At 37.9% G+C, this 24,483-nt stretch overlaps 3 protein-coding genes across 7 annotated transcripts; 1 reads left to right on the forward strand and 2 right to left on the reverse strand.

The window, feature by feature from the left end:
- Positions 1-749: 749 nt before the first annotated feature.
- On the reverse strand, positions 750-11,287 carry LOC143459439 (uncharacterized). 2 transcript variants are annotated; one of them, XM_076956604.1, is made up of 22 exons: positions 11,227-11,287; positions 8,484-8,552; positions 8,175-8,270; positions 7,761-7,931; positions 7,485-7,639; positions 7,154-7,310; positions 6,893-7,058; positions 6,655-6,783; positions 5,948-6,098; positions 5,545-5,768; positions 5,134-5,380; positions 4,876-5,028; positions 4,664-4,810; positions 4,247-4,422; positions 3,965-4,105; positions 3,379-3,552; positions 3,107-3,307; positions 2,330-2,465; positions 2,081-2,240; positions 1,968-2,011; positions 1,150-1,882; positions 750-1,073 (listed from the first exon to the last, which is right to left on the reverse strand). In XM_076956604.1, exons 3-22 carry the CDS (start codon positions 8,182-8,184, stop codon positions 850-852), a joined length of 3,699 nt encoding a protein of 1,232 aa, XP_076812719.1. In that variant the 5' UTR covers positions 8,185-8,270; positions 8,484-8,552; positions 11,227-11,287; the 3' UTR covers positions 750-849. The 2 variants fall into 2 exon arrangements, with proteins under 2 accessions (XP_076812719.1, XP_076812718.1); XM_076956603.1 differs by lacking the exon at positions 11,227-11,287 and adding an exon at positions 8,743-9,159.
- A 3,649-nt stretch (positions 11,288-14,936) lies between these two features.
- LOC143459440 (putative methyltransferase-like protein 24) lies at positions 14,937-24,271 on the forward strand. Of its 4 annotated transcripts, XM_076956606.1 has the most exons (11): positions 14,937-15,068; positions 15,299-15,764; positions 18,309-18,414; positions 18,877-19,175; positions 19,367-19,471; positions 21,909-21,944; positions 22,080-22,168; positions 22,278-22,491; positions 22,667-22,780; positions 22,896-22,990; positions 23,237-24,271. In XM_076956606.1, the coding sequence occupies exons 4-11, from the start codon at positions 19,067-19,069 to the stop codon at positions 23,564-23,566; spliced, it is 1,092 nt and encodes a 363-aa protein (XP_076812721.1). In that variant the 5' UTR covers positions 14,937-15,068; positions 15,299-15,764; positions 18,309-18,414; positions 18,877-19,066; the 3' UTR covers positions 23,567-24,271. The 4 variants fall into 4 exon arrangements, with proteins under 4 accessions (XP_076812721.1, XP_076812720.1, XP_076812723.1 ...); XM_076956605.1 differs by having other exon boundaries at positions 14,978-15,764; XM_076956608.1 differs by having other exon boundaries at positions 14,979-15,764; positions 18,877-19,102.
- On the reverse strand, positions 20,121-20,894 carry LOC143459441 (zinc finger BED domain-containing protein 5-like). Its single transcript, XM_076956609.1, has one exon. The coding sequence runs from the start codon at positions 20,891-20,893 to the stop codon at positions 20,189-20,191; it is 705 nt and encodes a 234-aa protein (XP_076812724.1). The 5' UTR covers position 20,894; the 3' UTR covers positions 20,121-20,188.
- Positions 24,272-24,483: the final 212 nt, after the last annotated feature.

Genomic DNA, 24,483 nt, shown 5'->3' on the forward strand with positions numbered 1-24,483 from the left:
CCGCGTCAACTGTCGTGACGTCATCTGACTAAATGTGCAATAACAGTAACTGCGTACTCTTTGGCGTATATAAGATATTTAGGAAAAATAGTTTAGTTGTTGTTTGCTATTCTATACTGCTGTAGGCTGTTGAGTAGGCTAACCAAGGGGTGGATTTTACATTTAGACCAGTTCCTATCGCTTAACTTGTTCATGCTGTCTTTTATTATCACCGTCCTTGACGAATATAATTAACCACAGTCAAACGAGATAATAAGGAATAATGCAGCTTCGCAAGATGTCCATAAAAGTGCGTTTCAAAATCAAATTTCTTGACAAGAAATTTGTAGATGTGAACTAACAAGTGAATGTGTCTGCGGCAGAAATTTTTCGTACACCACGAATGTATTGGTGTGGCTACATAGGGCAATCCAGTGCCACACGTTGTTATCTAGTAAGAGAGCATCCAGCCTCGGAACAATTGAAGTACACTACACCAAGCACATTGTTGAGGATGTTTTAAAATTGGCTTCGTTGGATTTTTTGGTCACGACCATGATTGTTCGAGAAAGCTACTAAGTCGCCGTTTGCATCAAAATCAATCCGACTGCATGCAACACGCAGTGATGCATCGCAAAAAGAAAAAGCAACAAGCAAAAATTAACAAGTTGCACCAATGCTAATTAACATTGAAGCGACCTTTGTCGATTCACCCTATTCTAAGCCTATAGTGTAAATGAGTGAAAAATAGACCATTAGTTATTTCCGTTTATAACTTTTATTTTTTTCAATAAAGACTTGTTTTAATCTCCAAAAGCAACTTAACTGTGAATAATCAAATATAAGGTAGACCTATAAGTGCATGAAAATTTAGCAAAATTCCACTTTCTTGTCCACATTCAGCACATTTTCTCCTTCTTGTTTGAAGGGATCTCGCAAATAAATCCACGATGGTGCAGCCATTTGTTCCGTGCAGCAGCTGTCTTGTTCTGAGTAGATCGGCATTTTGACAAGACTCGTTCCGGCGCTGAGCAGCTCGTACATCATCCCCATACATGTTGACATTTTATTCACATTACCGTTCATTGTACTTTCTGCAAAGCATGGATAGGACTATGTTATAGTATGACATAACTTATAAGTTGAAGATACGAAACAGACCATGCTCACCTAAGCATTGTAACAGACTGGTGTAAATCCTGTTGAACCCCAATAACATACGAGTAACTCTTGGATCGATTTCCGAGTAATGAGCGTCATTTTCATTGGTAGGAACATTAGCTATTGGCCAAACATCTTCATTCTCGTTGACTGAAAGTCGTTCACCGACGTAGCAAAAACGCTTAGAACGGTGTCGCTTTCCATCACCGTTTTGTATCAACGAACTTAAAAATTTAGAGCAAATGGCATCTGGTGGTGATATACAAGCCACGCCAGCCCATTGTGGTGGCTCCTCGTCAACAGCAACCAATTTTCTACCATGAGCCAATTCCTGAAACTTTACGTAGTGGGTTTTCTCTTTTATTTTGTTGTTAGCAACGTTTCCCTGTATGTCAAGTATGTATGGTACACAAGGGGTCCCTCCTTCGCCTTCATAAACTATCTCAATAAGTGCTCTGATTGCTGACTTTAGGTCGAACACCTCGAATAAAACGCCGCTGCTCAACCCTTTACTAGAATACCATTGGCGTTCTCCAAGTTGTCTTCTGGGGTCACCAGTAAAAATCGTTTCCATTTCATTTGCTTTGACGCAGGACTCAACCTGAATCAAGCGTAACATGACTTGAGCATAAAAGGCTCCAATTGTGTGGGCGTTGGATACGCTAGGTTCTTTAAGCATGTTTGTTGCATTAGCAAACAAGTGCTCCCAAAATCCTTCATCAGAAGAAAAAATGTTTTTTATCTACAAAATAAAACATCGGAAGTTGTTGGATCTTCCTAAACAAGGTCCGATGTAAAGGCAAAGTATAACTAAATCAATGCTATACCTCGTTATTTTTTAAACTTGCTCGTGCCCACGTCGGTTGGTTTTCTAAAATCATAACGTCGATAAAAAGTTCAGTTAACAAATGAGATAGAGGAAAATATATAAAAATGTTACCTGTGTCTATTATTTTGCCTGGCAGCTGAGCCCACAGGTTCGCAATAAAATGGATAATTTGGTAAACTTCTGGTCCGGCCGGTGTTTCAACTTCGCTAAATATTTCTTCCGCCAATGTAGAAGAAAATCTTTCTAACCTCAGTGTCAATCCTGGATTTATCTGCGTAAAAACGCATGTTGTTGACGAAAATGTCTTCTAAATAATGTGGTTTGAGATTTGATATTGCATTCATTATATAAGCTACTCACTGCAAAAGAATTCTTAAATGGAAAAGGGGTGGGGTAGTTCGGCAGCCAATAAGAATCAGTCAGGTTGGGTTTTCCACCAATAGCATTGAGCACGTTTGCATCCAAGGCAAGATGAAGCATCTCCTCGGCAGGAACGCTGGATGATGAGTTAAATCGATTTTATAATTTAGTATGATATTGTGTCGGTGACGAAACATGTTGTCTTCGGACTGAGGAAAGTCTTTGCACGGCAATAATAGACCATATATACTATACCCTGCAGAGCCAAGTTTCCGAGCTTATCTGCTCGCATTACACGGTTTGGGTTTTTGGTTTTTTAACTTGTTGTGGTCTTACCGAAGTTGGAACTGTTCACCAAGATCATTTAACAGCATTCACGAGCATAAATGGTTCGATCAATAGGCTATAATACAGCATTTTACAATGACAGTGTAGCGCCGTCCAATCCTATAGCCGCACAATTGCGAGTATAACGCACTATACTATATTATATAACTATATATTAGTATAACGCACTATGCTATACTTACGTGTACACAAGCAAACCGACTTGTAAATTCATTTGTTAAAGTTAATAACTGAACAGGCTCCATAACGCAACAAATATCTGAGCGTATATTGCAATGTTCTCGGCTTAACTTAAGTTTATATTTGCTACGACCCTCGTTGTATACTAGCTCGTTATTTTGCTTGATGTTGAAACAAATGCCAACTTTATTTATATCGTTAAAAATTCAAAAGAAAAAGTCTTTAAAATATAAAGTGTGACTATTTTACCTTCTCAATCTGTGACGGACTTCTTTATTTGCATTCTGTTTCACAGACATGTAAGCAGTGAGATACGGAGGTATTATATAGAGCTCTACCCACATGGCAGACTGCAATAGATCGTGAAGTTCGGCCACAGATTGTCGAAAGTTTTCGCCAGTGCCACAAACTTTACAAACTTCGTTAGTGCCGCAAGTTGAAGTAAACCGACTGAAAGCCACAATAAAACGTATACCTGCAAAACTTTAAATTAATAGTTTATCTTTGCGAAAATGTTTTACCGTCTGTTTGGTGTTGTGTCGCTTTTAGCTTCCGGGTTTTCACTTGCTTCACATTCAATCCACCTTCGAATTAATTCGGTTTTATCACCAGACAGGTCACGTGTTACTGGCATGAAGTTAGGATGTTCCCAGTCAAACTCAAACATGGACATATTCACTAGCCGCAGCTTTTCCCTGAAATTGTACGACATATTTTTGTCTTTATGATTATTCTGTATTTTCTATGTGAGATGCATACAGGCCTATCCTGCGTGAGTTCTTCTCCTTAATTATCCCAAATTCGAAATAAACCACAAAGTAAAAATCCCATTTACAAAATATTGGCTAGGGTTTCGCTTTTTGTTTCGTTATTCTGAATAATTGAAAATGTTGACATGTTCTTATGTTGTATCTGCTGTTGTATGTTGGAATTATTCCTGTGTAATTATACGATTACTAAGTGATTAAATTACTATTATAAATTACTAAGTGAATAAGGCTCTAATGAAGTGTTTCATGATGTTATTAAAATATTTTGAAATAAAAACTTCTTCATTTATGTCATTTATAATTTCATTGTAAGTAATAATTAAAATTAACAAATTACCGGACTGAATTTATGTCTCTTAAGTTAAGAATGTTGCGATTTGCCATAACCGGAGCAATATTAGCATATAAGTTGAAAATATTCCCAACACCGTCTTCCCACGAAGGACAAGTTTTTTCCATTATTTCCTTCGGAAGCGACCTGAAAAGAAACTCGATACACTTAAAAGCTCTAGGTCATGCAGTCTGATGATATTAAAATGGCGTCTGTTATAATATTGAATGCATTCAAATTTTCATTGGTAACTCAACGCAAGGCGCTGTCGCGACAAGTTGAACTCACCCATAAACTTGCAATGCAAGATTCATTGAGTTGTATGCTCTGCATAAGTTGCACTGTAGCCTAGCTTTGCTTTGCCAGGATTGATTTAACATTGCTTGACCGAACATTCCCCCATCGCCGATACGGACGACTCCATTGAATGTTGAATGCGATAAGATGATACCGATTGGATAGATCTTTCAAAGTCGTTTAAAATAATTACATATAAAACTAAAAATAGATTACGACGTCTATGTGCACAGTACCAAGAGTTAGACTAAACTTAGAAGAAGACTAAATTTTCATATAGGAACGGATGTTACAAGACTATACTATAGTGTTAGTCAAAGACTCCTCTTTGTCCACATTAATAGTATACAGTGTATAATTACTCTACTGTACAGTATATAGTATATATTGTCTAAAGCTTATCTTTACTTGTCCGTCCAATCCGCATTTGCGTGGAAATTCGGGTTTCCCAACAACGCTTATGCTTAACTCCGCCAATCCATTTACATCCGTATATACAGAATTATTCAGTTCAAATATGTCTGTCGGTTGGGCGATTTCCGGTGAGCAAGGAGACTGCCAAATACATATTCTATAGGAATTGTGCCAACGTTTTATGCGCAAATACAAAAGAGACTTACTGGATTCAGTTTGCATTCTTCCATTCCAGTGAAGTTTTTTACAATTTCTATTTCTACAGTAGCGTTTTTAAGTGGTCGACCAAAGCTAGTAGAAACCGTTTCAATCTTCCATGTTTCTCCGTGGTTTAGTCGGTGAGTAATATCTTGCTTCGGCTGCAAACACAACGTTCTTTATGAAAATTTTGTACAAAAACTGATTTTAAAAGAAACCCATAAAATCGAGTGTAACAGACTTCAAGAAAGTGAATATCACTGTACTTTAATGTTAACTCCTTTCCGGTTCTCCATCATGAAGATCTTGCAAGATTCATCAGAAGAAGATCCAGGATCCCACCTAGTTTTACAAAGTCCACAGGATCCTATATTCTTATCACCCTTTCCACTTAGTGAGTCTGATGTTGAAGATTGATTTACTATTCCTATCCGACTCTTTGACAACATGTCGAATACTGCATCTGTTGTCCACTCGAGAGATATCTCCACAACTCCGCCGTATGTAGAGTACCTTTGATAGAACACAAATGCTATTTCTGTGAACTATTGTGAAGTTAGTTAACCCTTCAAGCACATCCTGCCATTTAGTTACACTATAAAGATATCTCTATGAGTAGAATAGCTATATGATGCGCACAACATGTCAAACATGTCAAGGCCAAGTCCAAATCTCACCATTCTTGTGACTTGTGAACCTTGTCTAAAGCACCACCTTGCGTAAGCATAAACAAGTTCATTCCGTCACAGTGTAGCTTTCTATCATCACAGTTAATTGATTCTACAATTTCATCACTATGAGGTATTACTACAATGTCCAAGTCAATTAAATTGTAATCAGAAACGCTGAAATTGCCCGAACCATCACATGGCACCACTCCACCCATGTCTAAAACCAGTTTCTGTAACAGTGATGTCAAATCTTTATAGTTTCAGCTTAAATGCAATATACCTTAAACGTAGAAAGTTGGAAAGTTTTAATTTGTTAAATTAGCTTTACAAAAACAGGCAAAAAAAGCAAAGTTTGCATGTGTATGTCACACGTCAACCAGTCGTTAAAACTATCAAGCAAATTGCTCACTCTGGGCTTCTTGCTGAGGAAGAAAGGGACTTCCCCATGACTGGGACTCCGCCATGATTTCATCTCCCTTGCCCCAAAAACCATAATAGGGTCATCTGGTGACGTCAAACCAATCGTACCGGTTATACGACCCGAAATTTCTTCCCAGTTGCTGTTAAGTAAAATTATGTCAGTGTCGGTATTAGTTTACGTTGTACTTTCAACAACTCTAATCAACACTTAGCAATAGACAGCATCACTGATAAAAGCAACAAACCAATGTAGCAAAAAATTTGAACGATTTTAAGGAATTAATTTCGCTTTCATTGATTTTACTAATGCCACTCTTTGCAACATTTTCGTGTCCTCATCCTCTGATGTTTTGGGCACTTTCATTTTGATTACTGAATCCAGGACTGATTGTGAATACGCCTGCCCGCTTCTGTCATTACATGCCGGCGGTTTGCCTAGTTACTGCACTTTCACCCGTGCGAGTTTTGTTTTTAAAAGATTTAAATCTTCCTTTTGTCGTCTTCTTTTCATGTTGGTCTATTACTTGGGTAGTTGGTCTATTACTTGGGTCGCATTGCACAATGGTAGTTGGTCTATTACTTGGGTCGCATTGCCACGGCCACGTTCACGACGAAGAACGACAGCAACACTCTGGTTTGTTGCATAAACACCAGGAAGCGACAGTGTGCCATCGTGCATTCTTGCTTCAAACTTACTAGTTGTCGACAAAAAATCGTATGGAGAGTTCAGTTGCATTTTGGAACTTGATCTCGTAGAACGGATCCATCCATTCAAGGCCAATGAGCTTGCCTTTGTAATATGCAACCATAGCCGCGTCTCCTTCTCTATCAAATCACAAGCCCATTTCATTTTTGGTGGAAATTTGTCAAAGTTAATGATTTTTATACCAAAACTATATGTAGGCCTGTATGGTCATCTTAAGTTTCAGTTTACCTTTTTGTCGCATTATTTGCTATTAACTGTCTTTGGACATATGACGTCATCACTGATCTCGTCATTTGCGCATTCAGGACTCCGGGAATGTGAACTTTAAGACCAAAGATTTCTGTTGCGTCCTGCCAGTCGACATCTAAATTGACCATCCGACCACGACTTGGGTCTGGAAATTATAAATGTTTCGAAAGATAGAAAACTGCAATCTAAAGCAAGCAAAAGTAAAAAGATTTGTAGCAGGCTGAGTAGGCTAAGTTATACTTTCAACTGGTCTTTCAACAATCGGATCCTTGGTGACGCAATCAGATTCTCCTTTCCAGCACACTGACGTCACTTTCGTGTCATGGAAATAAAAATGACCGTTACCCAATCTGTAAGGATATATGGTTGGAAAATCAAACCGCGGTTTTCTGGAATCCTACACAGCAACAAACACAGCAAGCATAAATATTAACAGCGTACTGTATTACATAATCTTTATATTTGGACTAAAACGCGATTCCTCGGACTAAGAACAGTCTTTGCGCGACTTAAACTCAGCAATGGTTTCTCATTTAACATGTAACTTTTTAAACGAACAAATTTAATCTACCTTTACGTGAGCGGCCATTGCTCCCGTGGCTGCATGGTCGGTGTTGCAGGTGGGACAAAAGTCGTCGGGCTGAAAGTAACATCGAAAGTTGTTGGTTGTTGGTACGTCACCAACAAACTTCCCGCTAAAATGGATGCGAGGCCAGTCAAGATAAGCTGATGAATAATAATAAAACTAATGAGAATAAGTGTTCTAGGAATGACCGGATTACAAGACAAGAAAGAAATTTCAGATAACCATCCTTTCATTAATAAGAAAATTAAAAGGCGTACTTACAGGGACACAATTGGTCATAACAGTTCCTACTTTCCTTCTCCCTTTCTGTGCAAAACTGCTCACCATCCAATATGTCCGAGGTAGCACGATTACAAGTTCGTCGCCTTTGTTGAACTCCTGGCCCACACGTGGCGCTACAGCTACTCCAACTTGACCATTCAGACCAGCGACCTGACTCGGATATATATCGTTCAGTTACTTAAAGATGATTGGAAAGACGGACTGGCGGTTGTTTTATTCCTATCTATACATCAGGACAATTTTCATATAAGTGGCACCGAGCGTTAAACTTATTTAATAGCTATCCTATATTTTAAAGTTTATTCAAACAGCGTAAAATTCAGACAAGCAACTTAATACCTAGGATCTACCAACAAATCATTATTCTCAGAAGTTTCGTAAGTACAACCATACCTCTCTTCATCGCCGATGCATTCTCAGTCTCTGATGCTTCTGCTGTGTCGACGTGTCGTGATCTGGCCGTGTCGCTCTCAACAATGGACGGAGCTTCTATAACAGTTACCGCAATTAATAATTTTGTTGCTAGTCAAAATGCTGTACTAAGTGTACTTGTGTTTCCGCAGTTATTATTTCTATGCCCGTATTAACCCATATATAATGACTTCACTTATCACAACACGACCTATATACATATCACCATAAGTCTAATATTTTGTTAATTGGATAGTTCGAAAAAATGCAAACCTGTTAACACATCTATACCTTTAGATAAGACTGGTTCAGTGTTCAACCGTTCCGTCTTAAATTCACTCTCATTATCTGAGGATTTTTCTAGAAACATATTTAATGTAGTGTTAGTTCCACGGCGGCTTTTGTCTTTTTTCACATGTTTTCTAATGTTTTTTTCTTGCAATATTTCAGAAATCTTTTAATTTAATTTTTTTTCTACCGTAACAAACTACTGTAGTCTACTCCACTAGCAGTGTTAATTTTTAGAAGAAATAACAGTATTTAACCGTACCAGTATCGTTATTCAAGTCATATATTTTCCACAACGCAAAGGCAAGCCAACAGAAAAATGCGACTTGTCCAAGGGAAATCATATTGTCGGTTATAGGCAACAAGAAACGTTTTAAAACAGTTAAAATTTCTACAAAATAAGTTGTGAATTTCCTTTCCTCTGTCCTATTATACCGACCGGTAATAACCTCATAATACCTGTAGGTTGATGTTCTCATAAAAAATGAAAATAAAAAGTATCGCGTTGTTTTCACTATCGTTGATCGGAAACGATAAACAACTAACAGTGGCAAAATATAGGCCTATCTCTTAGTGTGCTAGTGGTACCCAACAGTCGTACAACTGTCTTAAGCTTCCGTGAAATCGTTGATCTTGTGTTATTATAGCTATGATTGCGGGGGAGAAGGATGTTCTTTTAGCGAGGGGCGGTGAAAATTTTGTCAACACTTCATATTGTCTGGAAATTTTTCTACGTGATACGCCGTACTTCCTTATTGGAGGGTTACAGCTTTATTCCTATAGGTGGGGCAATATAAAGACAGGCTACTTGACATTTACGCGCTTGGATTTGACTCCTTTAGTACCAATGATCTTGATGAATTGAAAACAAGCATCAGCTTTGCATAAGTGGGCTAGATATAGTTGGAAGATATGTTTGACATCAACAGCTGCATTTGTGGGCAGTACCGCGGTACTATAGTACCGAATTACTGTACCGCAGTACTTTTTCAGTACCGATTTCGGTACCGCCGGTTCTTTTGAAAAAAGTACGGTACTCGGTACTTGTCGCGTAATTATTTTAAAATTTTAAGAAGTATGTGTTCCAAAACACATGTTAATTAATCCTTAATACCAATTGTAGCATCTGTTGATCTTTTTAATCTAGAAATGTCAAGTAAAATTGCGAACGATTAACGTCTCATATGTTTTGACCTGGAATAACCTTTAGCGCGGCATAATAGCGTCAAATATTGCATTTGCAGCATCATCTTTTACACTAAAAGTACCGGTACCTAATACCGAACTACTTTTTTGACGGTTTAAAACTACCGTTACCGACGGTACTTTCAAAGTACCCACTGCCCACCTCTGCAGCTTTGTACTACCCAGAGAGTCACATTTCAACTGCAAGACTGCGCTACGCTTTCACCCAAAGAACTGCCCTTTCTAATGCAAACGATTGTTTTTGTCTACAAGCAATCCAGCTGGTGAAGTGGATCTTTCTTTACCTAATTCGCTTAATACGTTTTCTTACCTGTACTTTGTGTAAAGTTTATGTTAAAAAAAATTGCTTAAGAATTACAAGCGATTGGAATAAGCGAAGAAACTTCCACGCTCGGATCATCTAATCTTGTCTCTGATTTACCCCGAGTTCAATTGGGTCAACCCATCCAGCACAATTGGGTTTCGCGAGACCTCTAAACCTGACAATATCTCTTATGATATTCATACTGTTGCACCTAGGACACTTTGTAAATGTAAGCTGTTCTAAGTTTTCAAATTGGCATGCGATTTATGAATTGCCACACTTGCACCACTTTGTCTCAGACTATAGAACGTAAATAGAATAGAGCTGTATCATATGCTTTTGTATCGTCTTCTCGTTATCTTTTAAGCCTTTGTTCCTGTCAATGACAGGAAGCCAGGTGGTGCATGTAATCTGCATCATTGTACATTAGAATACACACCATTGCTGTATTGCAAGTCTTATCTGTTTTATGTAAATTATCTCGTTTCTCCAAGAATATCATCTGTTCCTTCCACAAGCGTATGGTGACGTTTTTCATTTGCATACAATTTCGACAGGTCTAATGTCGGTTACAGTCTCCCTGGTAACTCACTCTTTCGCTTGCTTACATAACATCGAGTAGTTTTCATAAATTGCCCAAAAGTTGGTAAGGCAACGTTTGCAGGTGGAGAAAGCAGTTTTGAAACTTCTTCTTTTGTTGGTGTAAGCTTTATGCCCTTACCAAGTTTTCTGCAGGAGTCTTACCAAACGGGAGTGGTTCGTTGCTCGTTTTGTGGATAAGCCGTTTAGAAAAACATCCTCCGAGACTGCGAGTTATCAAACTACTGTAAAGAATGCATTTTGGACTATGCATGTTTTGTATTTCATCATTATCGCCTGTATTTACCATTTAGTTTTTGAAACACTCAATCGTCTACAACAAATCTTTGTCTGACAAAACAATGGCGAATTAGCAAAAGGCAATTTTATAGGTTACTTCGTTGAAATTCCGGTTTCTTTCACGATTGTTCCCTCTACTGTTGCTACAACCAGTACACGATGAATGGGTGGACATCGTTGCAATGATCTGGCCATGTTACATAGCTTGATCATGAAAGGTAGATTATTATCTGACCACAGGCAACTTTCGTAAATACTCGTTTCTCATGTAAACGAAACCCATAAGTTCTGAATCAGTTTCATTATACTGTAATTAATCATTTTGCTCCTATAAACTCTGCTTGAATATTAACCTACCTGTACTTCATTTCGAGATCTTTATATTTTCTTGTTACTTTGTTTAGTATATGAAGTGAGGCCTCACGTTTTCCGCATTTACATGTATCAATTAACTGACGATGCTTCAACAAACGTGTCCAAGCATGTAAAGTGTTGTAACTTAAAACGAAATTTGTTTGTCTAGCAAAGCCTTTTCCAAAATCCTTTGACGCTTCTTCTTGACAAAAAAGGCCGCGATGTTTAAAACATTTCTTGGCAGTGGTCCAAGCCAAACCGTGAGTATACTAGCAATGTGGGACTCAAAGTTGTTGCTAATTATGTCGTCACACCACTGCAACATAAACATGTTTGATGGCTGGCGTACGAATCCAGTAACAGAGTACGAAAAAACGATTACAAAGATAAGCGTTTGTTGCAGTCGGTGACTTGTTTAGGATTGCATTAAAGAGGTGGGGGAAAAACGTGTTAAAAGCTGTGTCTGAAATCCCGCGCCCGGCCGCAGCTCCAAAAAATTCGCGAAGTACAAAGGTTTTGTTTTTTATGCTTTAAAACCGGCTTTAAAACACTTCGGAATGAAACATATATTTTCATATTTATTCATTAACTGACGATTTACGTAGAACAAATACCCTTGCGATGTGGCGACGTCCTGTTTGAAAAGCTCTGATCTACCGCACCGAAGGAGGACGCTTTAATCACTTGACCACCAGGTGGTTCCGAGTGGAGAGTTATAGGCCATGCGTAACATCACGATCAGTGCTGTGATGACTGGAGTCCCGTTTCTAAATTACTTGACTTGACTCGAGTCATTACTTGAAATGACTTGACTTGTCTCGAGTCTCAGGAAAGTAATTTGACGCAAGTCATTCTTAGTTGTTAGTTTATTGACCAACTGAATTACAAACATTTGATTTCTTTGCAAACGATCGGTTAAACGCATAGTCACTGATGCTTTTAGGGTGTTTAGTTGTTTATGTTCTATTTTTGGCGATCAAAGAATGCACCGTTATGACCCAAACCCTACATCCGTGTGTAGTGTATTGCTAGAGCTTGCAAAACATGGGATAGCAATGTTGCAGTCATTTTATCAGTAGTACGGTGTGCGTATAGTCTATGACGCGTTCGATATACATTCATTCATTCATTCATTCATAGATATAGGGGGTTAGGTCAGTAGGTGAGGGAAGTGGACACGCTGAAAGTTGATTTTAGTCATTGAGGGTTTAATTGAACTGAGTTTTAGTAATGTATATTATGGTTTTGTAATGGAAAGTAGGTATTTGGCACCTGAACTTGAGAGGTTGACCCACTTCACTACAATAAGAACTTGTTGAAATGTTTATTGCGGGTGATGATATATGAGTCTCATGAGGTTGTTGTCTGCTTTTCTCACCCACAGATTTAATTGTTCACCTTGACGGCTTATTGTATGATGACTAGCTTCAATTAGCAGTGATCAATATTATAATGACTTGTTTTCCACTGCTTATTATAGGACCAAAGTCCTTGTTGCCTTGTGAAGATGACAATAAAGTTGTCTATCTTAACACTGAACGTATTCAAATAGAATTTAACAATGGTTGCATAGGAACGACAACTGTATATACTGATTATATTGAAGCTTCTTTGAACAATTACATTTACACAAAACATTGGCACAGCAACAGCATAAAGACGTCCATGTTACAGCGTTGATCTTAGTAGACTTCATGCATTGAACAACAGTGAATACTAATGTACGCAAGATAGACAGGCACGACATTTATGTCACGACTTAAAACGGAAAACAGAAAGTTATCGGTACGCAATGTTATCTATCATTGACGTCATTTTTCGTAAAGTAGACTTCTGAAAATATGAATTCTATATTCTATTCGATCTGCATACTATAATATCCCCTTATTATCAAAGTTTAATTAAACTGAGTTTTAGATTACAAGGTAGATTTAGGTTTTTGTATTAGCCTACAACGTTTTACGTTAGGTTAACGTTAGGCGGTAATATTGCCTTCTTCTCTGTACGACTTGATTTGACTTGCAGTATATTTTAGCATGACTTGACTTGACTTGAGCAAATTAGTAATTTGACTCGACTTGACTGAAGTCTTAAAAAAATGACTTGGTTACAGCACTGAATTCAGGCCATGCGTAACATCACGATGTTTCCAGTGCATCGCCACTGGCCATAACATATAGATGTTGTACTCACACAGCCTTAGGGCTAACGATTTCAAATCCATTCTCTGTCTCATAGCTTGAATAAACGAGATACCGTGCTAGTCCGTACAAAGGTTACTTACGCAAGTTGCATGGCACTTTGCATTTCTTGGCAGTGGTCCAAGCCAAACCGTGAGTATACTAGCAATGTGGGACTCAAAGTTGCTGTTAATTATGTCGTCACACCACTGCAACATAAACATGTTTGATGGCTGGCGTACGAATCCAGTAACAGAGTACGAAAAAACGATTACAAAGATAAGCGATTGTTGCAGTCGGTGACTTGTTTAGGATTGCATTAAAGAGGTGGGGAAAAAACGTGTTAAAAGCTGTGTCTGAAATCCCGCGCCCGGCCGCAGCTCCAAAAAATTCGCGAAGTGCAAAATCTTTGTTTTTTTAAGCTACAAAACCCGCTTTAAAACACTTCGGAATGAAACATATATTTTCATATTTATACATTAACTGACGATTTACGTAGAACAAATACCCTTGCTAGGTGGCGACGTCCTGTTTGAAAAGCTCTGATCTACCGCACCGAAGGAGGATCACTTGACCACCAGGTGGTTCCGAGTGAAGAGTTAGGCCATGCGTGACATCAGGATCAGTGTTGTGATGACTCGAGTCACGTTTTTAAATTACTTGACTTGTCTAGAGTTTCAGGAATGTAATTTGACGCAAGTCATTAAATCTTAGTTGTTAGTTTATTGATCAACTGAATTACAAACATTTGATTTCTTTGCGAACGATCGGTTAAACGCATAGTCACTGATACTTTTACGGTGTTTAGTTGTTTATGTTCTATTTTTGGCGGTCAAAGAATGCACCGTTATGACCCACGCCCTACATCCATGTGTAGTGTAATACTGGAGCTGGCCAAACATGGGATAGCAATGTTGTAATCATTTTATCAGAATTACAGTCAGTGGCGTCGCCATAAAAGAAATTGGGGGGGGGCAAATATTTCATGAGTTCATGATGTAAAAGCCTATAGACACAAAAAGTTTTTTTTTTGGGCTGGGCGGCATGGTTTCGCCCCCCGCCCCTGGCTACGTCTATGAGTACAGTGTGGGTAGTCCATGACGGGTTCGATATACATTCATTCATTCATTCATAGATATAGGGGGTTAGGTCAGTAGGTGAGTGAAGTGGACATGCTAAAAGTTGATTTTAGTCATTTAGGGTTTAATTAAACTGAGTTTTAGATTACAAGCTAGATTTAGGTTTTTGTATTACAACGTTTTACGTTAGATTAACGTTAGGCGGTAATATTGCCTTCTTCTCTGTACGACCTGATTTGACTTGCATTATATTTTAGCATGACTTGACTTGACTTGAGCAAATTAGTAATTTGACTCGACTTGACTGAAGTCAACTTCCCAAATGACTTGACTTGACTCGAGTCTTAAAAAAATGACTTGGTTACAGCGCTGAGTTCAGGCCATGCGTAACATCACGATGTTTCCAGTGCATCGCCACTGGCCATAACATATAGATGTTGTACTCACACAGCCTTGAGGCTAACGATTTAAAGTCCATTCTCTGTCTCATAGCTTGAATAAACCAGATGCAGTGCTAGTCCGTACAAAGGTTACTTACGCAAGTTGCATGGCACTTTGCAGATAGACCAATTGAGTTATTTAAATTGTAAGCAAGTTGTAGCCTTCTTTATAAGTTTTATTGCGCAATAAATTTGAACTAACTTGTATTTGTTTTCGACATTTTATACCAAATCTAGCTTTGCCGTTTTCAGACGACAAGTAATTTTGTAAATCAATTTTTCTTATATAAGTATAAGCTTAAATGAATTTTTCAAATTATTTAGTTTCCTTTTTGAATGACAACAAGCCCGTCTCAAACAAAAGCTTTTATTATAGGTCGACCACTAATTATGTCTTGGCCCACTCTTGGTGAAAGTAGTAAATGACGGCTAATCATAATCAGGAAATGATTCGAAAATGTTTTCGTACCCAATGTGAAGCAGATTGTAACATTTTGGATGGGGAGGTTGTTACCAGTGCACAATATAAAGTCGGTTTAATGGCCACGCCAAACTTGTAACCTACCATCTCAAAGCGCAGTTGTATCTAGCGAATTACAAACCCTTGGGGTTTTGCCACTTCTTCCCATTCATTGTTTGTTCAGGAAAATAGTATTATTGCGTTATAACGTCTAGTGTTGTATATATTTTTCACTGCACACAGTTAGTGGCTAATTGTAAAGAATAAATTAATTTCAGGCTAGATGCTGAAGTGGCATCTTTTGCAAAGAAACGTCCACAAGAAGAGTCGAACCCATAACACATTCGAATTTCAAAGTTGGTGGCATCGAATAAGATAGCAGGTAAGAGCAATCTGCGTGGTCAGGCGATCACAAATCATAAGAAAGTAAATGAGCTTATAATATATTTGTTAGAACAAAAAAGCTCTGTGATAGCAAAGCCCTTTAGCTTCCCACGCATATTCTTTAAGCCATTGCATAAAACTCAGAGAGCAACTATTTCACCTTATGTAGGTCACGCAGCCTGTTGTTAAAGACAGGCGGTAGGGTTAGGTCAGGAGAATGGGTATGCAAAAAGTTGATTTTAGCTATTTAAGGTTTTATTGACGTTAAAGTTAGATTAGAAGGTAGATTTAATTTAAGTTCAGGTTACTCTGTTATAACATTAGGTTAACAAGAAACTGTGAAAAATAGCTTGGAACGCACGACTATTTCCGGTGAAATGGTGGCAGCCACCAAGGCTTTGCCTTCGAGTGGTTCTCAACTTTTTTTGGCTTACGGCACCCTGCAAACAACCAAAAGATTTGGCGGCACCCACAGTCAAACCAAAAAGTTTCTGCATTCAACAAAATTAATTTTCGCAACCGTTTTCCTGGACTAGTGATTAGTGCGCAATAACTTGCGGCACCCTTGCGAAACGTAAATGGCACCCCGGTTGAGAACCACTGTTAGACAATAGCCACTGTTGTAAATTATTTATCGTAGATCTTTGGTTCGGATATTTGGTAGTTTAACTTTACCCATTGTACTCGGCTCTGGCCTTTTCGTTTGGTACAGAGTATTGAAAAAGCGAAATTATTACCAGCCTCGAATCATAGTGTTAAATTCTATTAAAATTACTGCAACAGCATCAATCTGTTGTTTGCTGTTTGTTTGTGTTTGAACGTCTCTGCGCCTCGGTAATACATGTTTTTATGTTTACTTCACTCTTATATGAAATACATTACAATGGTTCTAACTTAAGTCAATCGTTTTTTTTATTCTTTATTAACACCTAACACCGTTTTATCCAGTGTTCGCCAGTTCTATACAGTCGATATTTTCTGTCAAGTTATTGCCGTGATTAGTCGAAAGGTTCGCCATTAAATCTATAAAAATGATGGTAGTATTGATCGAGACGTCTGAATAGTAGATATACTTTCTACTGTTCTGGCTACAGTCAAATTGTCGGTTTATCTAAAACACTCCATTTCATATTACATATTCCCAACGACGCAGCTTGATACCACACCAAGTAGCAAACCTTCTTTTCATGCCCTCTTGACCTCCTTTTGTGAAGTCGTATTGACAACTCGTTAGTAGTGAGACGTTCAAGGCGCTGTAAAACAAAAACTTGACAGCACTTTCCCAATATCTTTTTTATTGTGTAAAAAGATACATGCCTTAAGTTACAGTACTCGTCTGAGTGAAATGTTTGCTGCTATCCGATGCTCAGAGCGCTTCCATTTTAAAGAAGCATTGGTTGGGTTGAAAATACTGGGAGACAATTTCCATATACTGTAGTTACGTGTTTGTTAAGCAATCAGAAAAACTTTGCCCACATTTTGGGTCGGACCATAAATAGAATAATAATAATAAAAATATTTATATAGTGCCATGTTTCGGTAAAAATAGCCGCTTAAAGGCCCTTAGCATACTGTATACGGAATAGATTATAATTAATAGTTCTAAGAGTACGTCACAAATAAAAGTTCAGTAAAAACAGTGATAATAGTTGGTATAGACAAAAGCTTTGGGCTGATAAGCTCAGCGAAAGAGGAATGTTATCAATGGCTTCTAGAAAGCATTGAGGCAGTTCACGTTGCGCACGTTGGCCTGCCTTGCTTTCAAGAGTACGCAACTTTTAAAAACTACCTAACAACTTTCTTCTTTAATTACTGAAATATAAGTTTGGAGAGAACGTTGGAGAAATCTAAGAGGCAGTTTCGGTCCCAAAGACACCTTAAAGAACGTTAGGTGAACGTACGGTAAAAGGGTAATTTTTCACAACTTGTTCGCAACCTAATTATTATATAATATCCTAAATCTACCACGAGTGCCACCTAATCTAGACTTAACCTTATTCAAACTCTAAATAGTGCATTTAGCCAAAACTAGGTATGGGACGATATGAACCCGAACCCGAATAGATTCGCCGAATATCGCCTTTATGGAAGATTCAGGCGAACACGAACACCAACAATGGTGAATCCGAATACAATATTACTTATAAATTTACTGACTTTTATTAAAAATGATGATCTACTTTCCCGACAAAGCTAAACTAAGCTCAGTAGTGTTTACAACGAAGGTCGTTTTCCAAATATTTTGCTTTTTCAATCGTTTTTAAACATTATTTTTCGAAACAAAGCGATTTGTTTATCGATTACATCATTTTACAAGCAAGACTTGACAGCTTTTGGATGAAATTGTATTGTTTGGTTTTGAATAGATTCGGGATTCGTTCGTTTCGACCTTCATATGATATTCGGGTTCGTGCGAACCCGAAAAATCTTTCTCGTGGCACATCCCTAGCCTATGTCACTTACTAGCCACTTTCTAAGCCAAGTGTTCAGTTTTTTTTGTATCTATTTTGCTTTATTTATAATTATCTTTCTTATTTAACAGACAAAAGAAAAAACGAATTTCCACAATAAAATGTTCCAAGGTGAACCCTATGGAAACACCATCATTGCCCAGCAATAACATTTTCTAGTAGTGCCGTCATTTTCAGGTATCTTTATTGCCATTGCCACCATTTTACGCGGTCGTTTATTATCCCAATTCGTATTTCTCACTCTCGCTATTTGCGCAACAACCAACGACAAAAACAACAAAAAGCATCTATTAAGAAAGTGCACAAACGAGCGCGATAACTATAACTCGAGGCGTGACGAAAAATGGTCGAATTTAGGTTGAATAAAGAATCCGAGGAATCTGATTTACGTAATTATATGACGTGTTTTGCTGCTAACTCTCATTCATATTGTTGCTTAATTCACACTGATTGCCAGTGTGTGACGTCACCATTAAAACGTGCCATTTGAATGTGAACAGAGTGTAACAACGCTTGGTAACTGCTTTTGATTTAATGGTGGGGGTTGGATTGATAAATGTTCGATTTTGTTTTACTTTGCGCTTTAGTTAGACATTTTAGTTTCATATAAGCTGTTTTCATTTCACTTTATGTCTACAGGAAACATACTCTGCAGAACGTGACTGACGCCACAGGCGCTGATGTGAAGTAGTCTTTGTAATAACAGTTGAAAACCTTCTTTCAACACTATGAAGAGACGTTAGCTTACGCGACGGGAAGCAAAACAATATTGACAGATTGAATTAGGGTTCCCGCAAAAGGAATTGAAGAGTCCGAAGCAATACAGTTCATGTCGAAGAAGTCTTTTGCCATGACGAAAAATCAGGTCTTATTTGTCTCGATATGTTCGATAGCTTTAGTTTTGACATTGTTGCTCATTCTCAGAAGAGAACAACTTGGTAAGCTTCATCTTATTTTAGGAATAAGTTTACTAAATGCTCGGTTATACAAAAGCCTGGCTTTCGCATTCTGTGACTAACATCAATGATACTTGAAATTCGAATTAGTGAAAACTGACAAACTTTAAACGTGCTTATTGCATATGTTTTGACTTGAACGCATTAAAAATATGCTTGATTAACAAACTCAGGTACAGGTGTTTCTTTTCCTCAAAAACCCTACCAGAACGATGGAAGTGAAATCATGGTGCAACGATTGAAGACTCTGGTCAAAGACAGGCAGATAATATCAAAAGGTAAATAGGTAGTAAACAATGTACGCACTTGACGTACAGTTGACCAGTTTGTTCACAATAAATATGTTCACTTAATGTTCACTTAAACCAGTATAAAGTGATAAATTTCAAGCAAATACTGCAGCTTGTTTTTCAACCGCCGGTCAGTGTTTTTTGACGGTTCGTCATAGCAGTTACTTTTGCTTTTATTCCTTCAGTCATGAAGCTAAACTATTTCAGTTTAAAATCAATGCAACGTTTTAGTCCTGATATGAGTCTAGCAAAGCAATAATATGAAAATCCTGTACTGTAATTTAACGTTGAGGAAGTGTTTTATTTTTCTTGATGGCATCATCATGCATTCAAAGTGACGCAAGTGTAAAAATGGTCACGATTTATCCAGACATTGCATTGTGACGTATCATTGAAACTAAGAACATTGGTCACGTTGCGTTGAAATGGTTGAACATGTAAAACAAAATCGAGCGAACATTTTCAAACTAATATTGTTGCTACATAAGTAGAAAGCACAAACAGAATGGGCCGTGTTTAGCCTGCACTTAGAAAGGGCCAAGCTATATGCGATTTATGCGGTACCACTGATTTCTTTTCTGTCTCACGTGCTGTTAATATACCAATTGTACTAACAGTGTTTCTCAAACTTATTTCGATCGCGTACCACTCATTCGTTTTTTTACTACACTGCGTACCACCTGGCTGCTGAATGACTCATTTTACTCAAATATTCCGGTATTTATTAGTTATTACCGTTATTACTATACCATAACACCAATGAATAGCAAGAAAACACAATTTAATTTGATAGATGCAACTTTTCTTCTGCACAAGCTTGTCTATCCGGGGCAACACATTACTCACAGCACATCGAAAATCATGTTCAGGCTTAGTTAGACAATTCCGGCTCTTGGACTTGATGGCCATCAAGGCCTCGCTCACACTTCCATGTTGAGGGAAAACTAGTAGCTGAGGAACCGCATTTCGGGCCAATGTCGGGTAAGTGGAAGCCATGGTTAGCCAGAAATCTAGAGAAGAGCATTCCTTCTGCTTTACTTTTGCTGTCTCGTCAGCTTGAATATCAATAATCTCTTTTTGTTCTCCTGTTCCTACGGGTAGAAGACCTGGATCGATGTAGAATGGATTGAGAGCGTAGGTGCAACTTACTAAATCTGGAAAATAATGCATCAATTCCGTCCTGAGCAGCTTAAAGTGATCAGCAACATCTTGAGATAATTTATCACTGTGGTCCACTGGAAGAGTGGTAAGCAGTTTAAACATTCCGTGCTGTTTGCTCTCCACGTTTTTAGTCCAGATATCTAGTGTGCGAATGAATGCTTCCAGATTTGTAATAAACAGTGTGATATTGCTGTTTGATCCTTGGAACGAAAGATTTACAAAGTTGAGAGCCTGGAAAATATCCGTCATGTTGTGAGATAAACTCATCGTTCTTCAAAGCATCTTTAAAGTCTTACTTTTTCTCTTTGAAAAATGTCAGTAATTCCTGCCTAAGTTCAAAGGCTTATGTTCAAAGACCATCTCTGTGTGGAAAAGGAGACACTTATAATGAGAACCGACATCTTCACAGAACCTTGCAAATAGCCAAGTATTCAGAGCTGATGTTTTTATGAAATTCACAATTTTAATGATTTTGTGCAAGCATAACATTAAATCAGAAGGGAGCACTTTGGCGCAAAGTCCACATCTATGGCTAAAACCGTGGACAAAAGTAGCTTTTGGTGATACCCGTCTGGTCTAGGCGCTGTCTTTTCGCGTTTTCCCCAAGTCGCTCAAAATAACTTTGATCTCGGTTCTTCGTTTCTGCGCGGTTCGAATCAAGGTGCCGTTATGCTGGGATTCATGGCCGCGTTAGAAAGGGTTTTCATGCAAACCACTCACTGTGGCAAACATTCTCCTCCGTGTTTGATTGCGATGAATCCATACTTTATGTGTTCTAGATTATACTTTCGTTTCGACATGGTTAAAATATATCCTGCTTACTGTACTGATTAATTAGCCTGAAAAATGTAAATAAACCTATATGAGCTCTTCGAGTAACTTGCAAAATCTTGATCAAATCGATAAACTGCAACTCTACACGATAACTAAGATATCAAATTAATTAACAGACGACCGGTAACTATTAGCCCTAACCTAGTTACTAGTTAGCCAATCTCACCAGTTGCTTGGTTTTCTTTGTTGTGTAAAAATTGAAGTTTCTCTATTTCACTGGTGATTTCTATAATGCAGCTGTGTTGCTCTAACCAGTACATAAATTGTGGCAGCTCTTTAAAATATTTTCGTGTTTACTATTAATGCTACCCGTCCGCAAACCATTTCTCTCAAATTCGAGGGAAAGTTAAGAACCACTGAGTTATATTAGAAAATAGTGATGATTTATAAAAGATTAGGTAATAATAAGTAATTAATATACTTTTTGCAGGCTCTTTTAACAAAGAAAAACCCGCTATTTTGGAACGTAAGTTTAGCGTGGAGCTTTGCATTCGAGTATTTTTCTTGATCTCAAGTTTCAACATGAATATAAAAAACAAAACACGTATAATTTCGTAAATATTGCACAATTTGTACAAAAATGCTTAATGTTAATTTTCAGCTTTAGCAAGCAGGGAGCTGAAACCTCCCGGAGAAGCTTCCCCCGAAGAAGAGCTTGAAAGAATTTGGAATTATATCTACCAACGACAGGTACAGTCTTCGGGATAATAAAACAAATAACAAACTTTTTTGGATAAAGGTTAGTTTACAAAGGTCTTCGTCTAATAGCTTTCTATATACTGTGCAATCTTTTTCCCAGTACCACTGCACTGAGAGCAAATACCTCGGAGGACAGAAAACCGGTCCCTTTGCTGGCGACGGTGCCTATGATGTATGTGTCGAGAAGCAGTTTTGGCCCGACCGCAATCCTAGCGGGGAGAAGTGTCTGGTCTATTCCTTTGGAATTAACAACGATTTCACTTTCGATGACGCGATTGCTCAGCTCGGTTGTGAAGTGCACTCATTTGACCCTTGTGAGTTATTTATTACAAACAATTGAATTTTATTGTTAGTTTTTTTATTACTTTTTCGGAATTAGATTGACCTAGATAAAATACAACTTTGGAAGAGCGCAAGAGGTGAAAGCCGGTGAAAATAATTGTTTCGAATAAGATCTTTTTTCTTTATCAAATCATTTTCTTGTAACAGCCATGGATCTTGCTGATAAAACTGTTCGGAAATCTGGTGTAATCTTCCACAAAATAGGAATTTCAAACGAGGACAAAGACAGAGGATTTAACGGATGGAAAATGAGAACTCTCAGTAAGCAGAAGGTTTCTGAAAATAACTCAAGACCTCTTCACAGAAACAGCAGATTCTCGGAAATTGGTTGTCCAACAACCAATAAAAGTTATTCACTAAGCATTACATTTTACAGAGACTCTACTTTACGAACTTGGACACTTGGATAGACATTTAGATTTTCTTAAAGTCGATACTGACAGAGGCGACGGAACAGGGTTTGAAGACATCGTAAGTTAATCGGCATTACGCTTTTGGACGTCTAAGCACTGTATAGTATATTTCTTCACAACATAACTTAGCCTGTTATTTAGTTACTATTGCTAAAAGTAATGTTGGGGGAATTAAATTTCAATACCGGGTTAATGTGTAAGCTTTACAGAACGTGTTTACTACATGGTAGTACGTCATACACAAGCTCGGCGAGACATTTATGTGACAATCTCAAATCTTTTCCTTTACTGCTCTTCGTTGCAGGTAATGCAAGAACTACTTGAGACCGGACTTTACAAATGCGTTCGCCAGTTTTCGTTTGAATTACACATGCCTGGACCACTAACCCAACCTAGACTTTTAAACCGCTGCAGGCTCCTATATCATCAGATGAGGGCGCTAAACGACGGCGGATGGCGTCTTTACAACACGACTGACAATGTCAGATACTACAAAACACAAGCAAACAAGGATTACACACAAAGGATCAATAAAAACAATATTGTTAACAGAGGAGGCTACGTAATTCTTTGGGAATCCTCATTCGTAAATTTTGAAGTGATTGGTACCTGCAAGAACGCGCTGTCACTGTAAGTTGGTTCCATGCCAACCTAATCCCAACCGATATACTCCGGTCTACTCAACCCTTGGTTAATTCAATCCCAAACAACTCAACCTCGTATTTTTATTTGAACTGCGCAGAGATATCAACGCTGGTCGTTCACGCAGTGAAATGAACTTAAAATTATGTCAAACCTGTTTCCATCCAAAGGCACATATAAGCATGAGATATGAAAGTGGGGATAATCCTACTTTAAATTCTTATTTTTGAAGAAATATAAATCTAAAGCTATCTACTTTTGCTATGCTTTCGAATAAGTTTTGAGACTTTGGGTTACATTGGTTAATGTTGTATTGTAGGATTGAATAATGTTGAATATGTTGCCGAAAGGTTTAGTTTGAATTTATACCAGGCTACAGAGTTTGAACCTCGGGTACAGAGTTGAGTTGACAAGGTGTAAATTAACCGACCAACCTGCAGGTTAATTGTTAGGCAACAGACAGGCAAAACATTCAAGATCGAAACAGACTTTAATAACACAAATAGCTACGGAAGCTCATTAATTGTAATTTAATCTCAGCCCTCGGGTGGAAACTGTTTATTTTTTATTATATTTTTATTGCCAAAGAAGGTTTAAAAGTTATTTGTTTTGTGCTGTTGCTATGTTGACTGTTTTCCTCGCATTTGAAAAGAAAAAATTTTTGATGTTTTTCAAAGATTAAACTGGTTTAGCCGCTTGTGCCGTGACAGAAATCTGTGACGAGTTTTAAGCTAAGACCATCAACTGATGCCGACCTTCATTCTGCAGTGGGGTGTAGGAAACTGAATAGGCCTACTAACTGGCGACACTGCACAAGATGAGCAATACCATAAAAGACTCAATCATTATATTCTTCTTAGTTACTTTTTGTCAGTCAGGTTCTTCACTGCTCCTTATTTCGAGGTTTTG

The sequence above is a fragment of the Clavelina lepadiformis genome, chromosome 5 (assembly GCF_947623445.1).
Source record: "Clavelina lepadiformis chromosome 5, kaClaLepa1.1, whole genome shotgun sequence".
NCBI classification, from domain to species: domain Eukaryota; kingdom Metazoa; phylum Chordata; class Ascidiacea; order Aplousobranchia; family Clavelinidae; genus Clavelina; species Clavelina lepadiformis.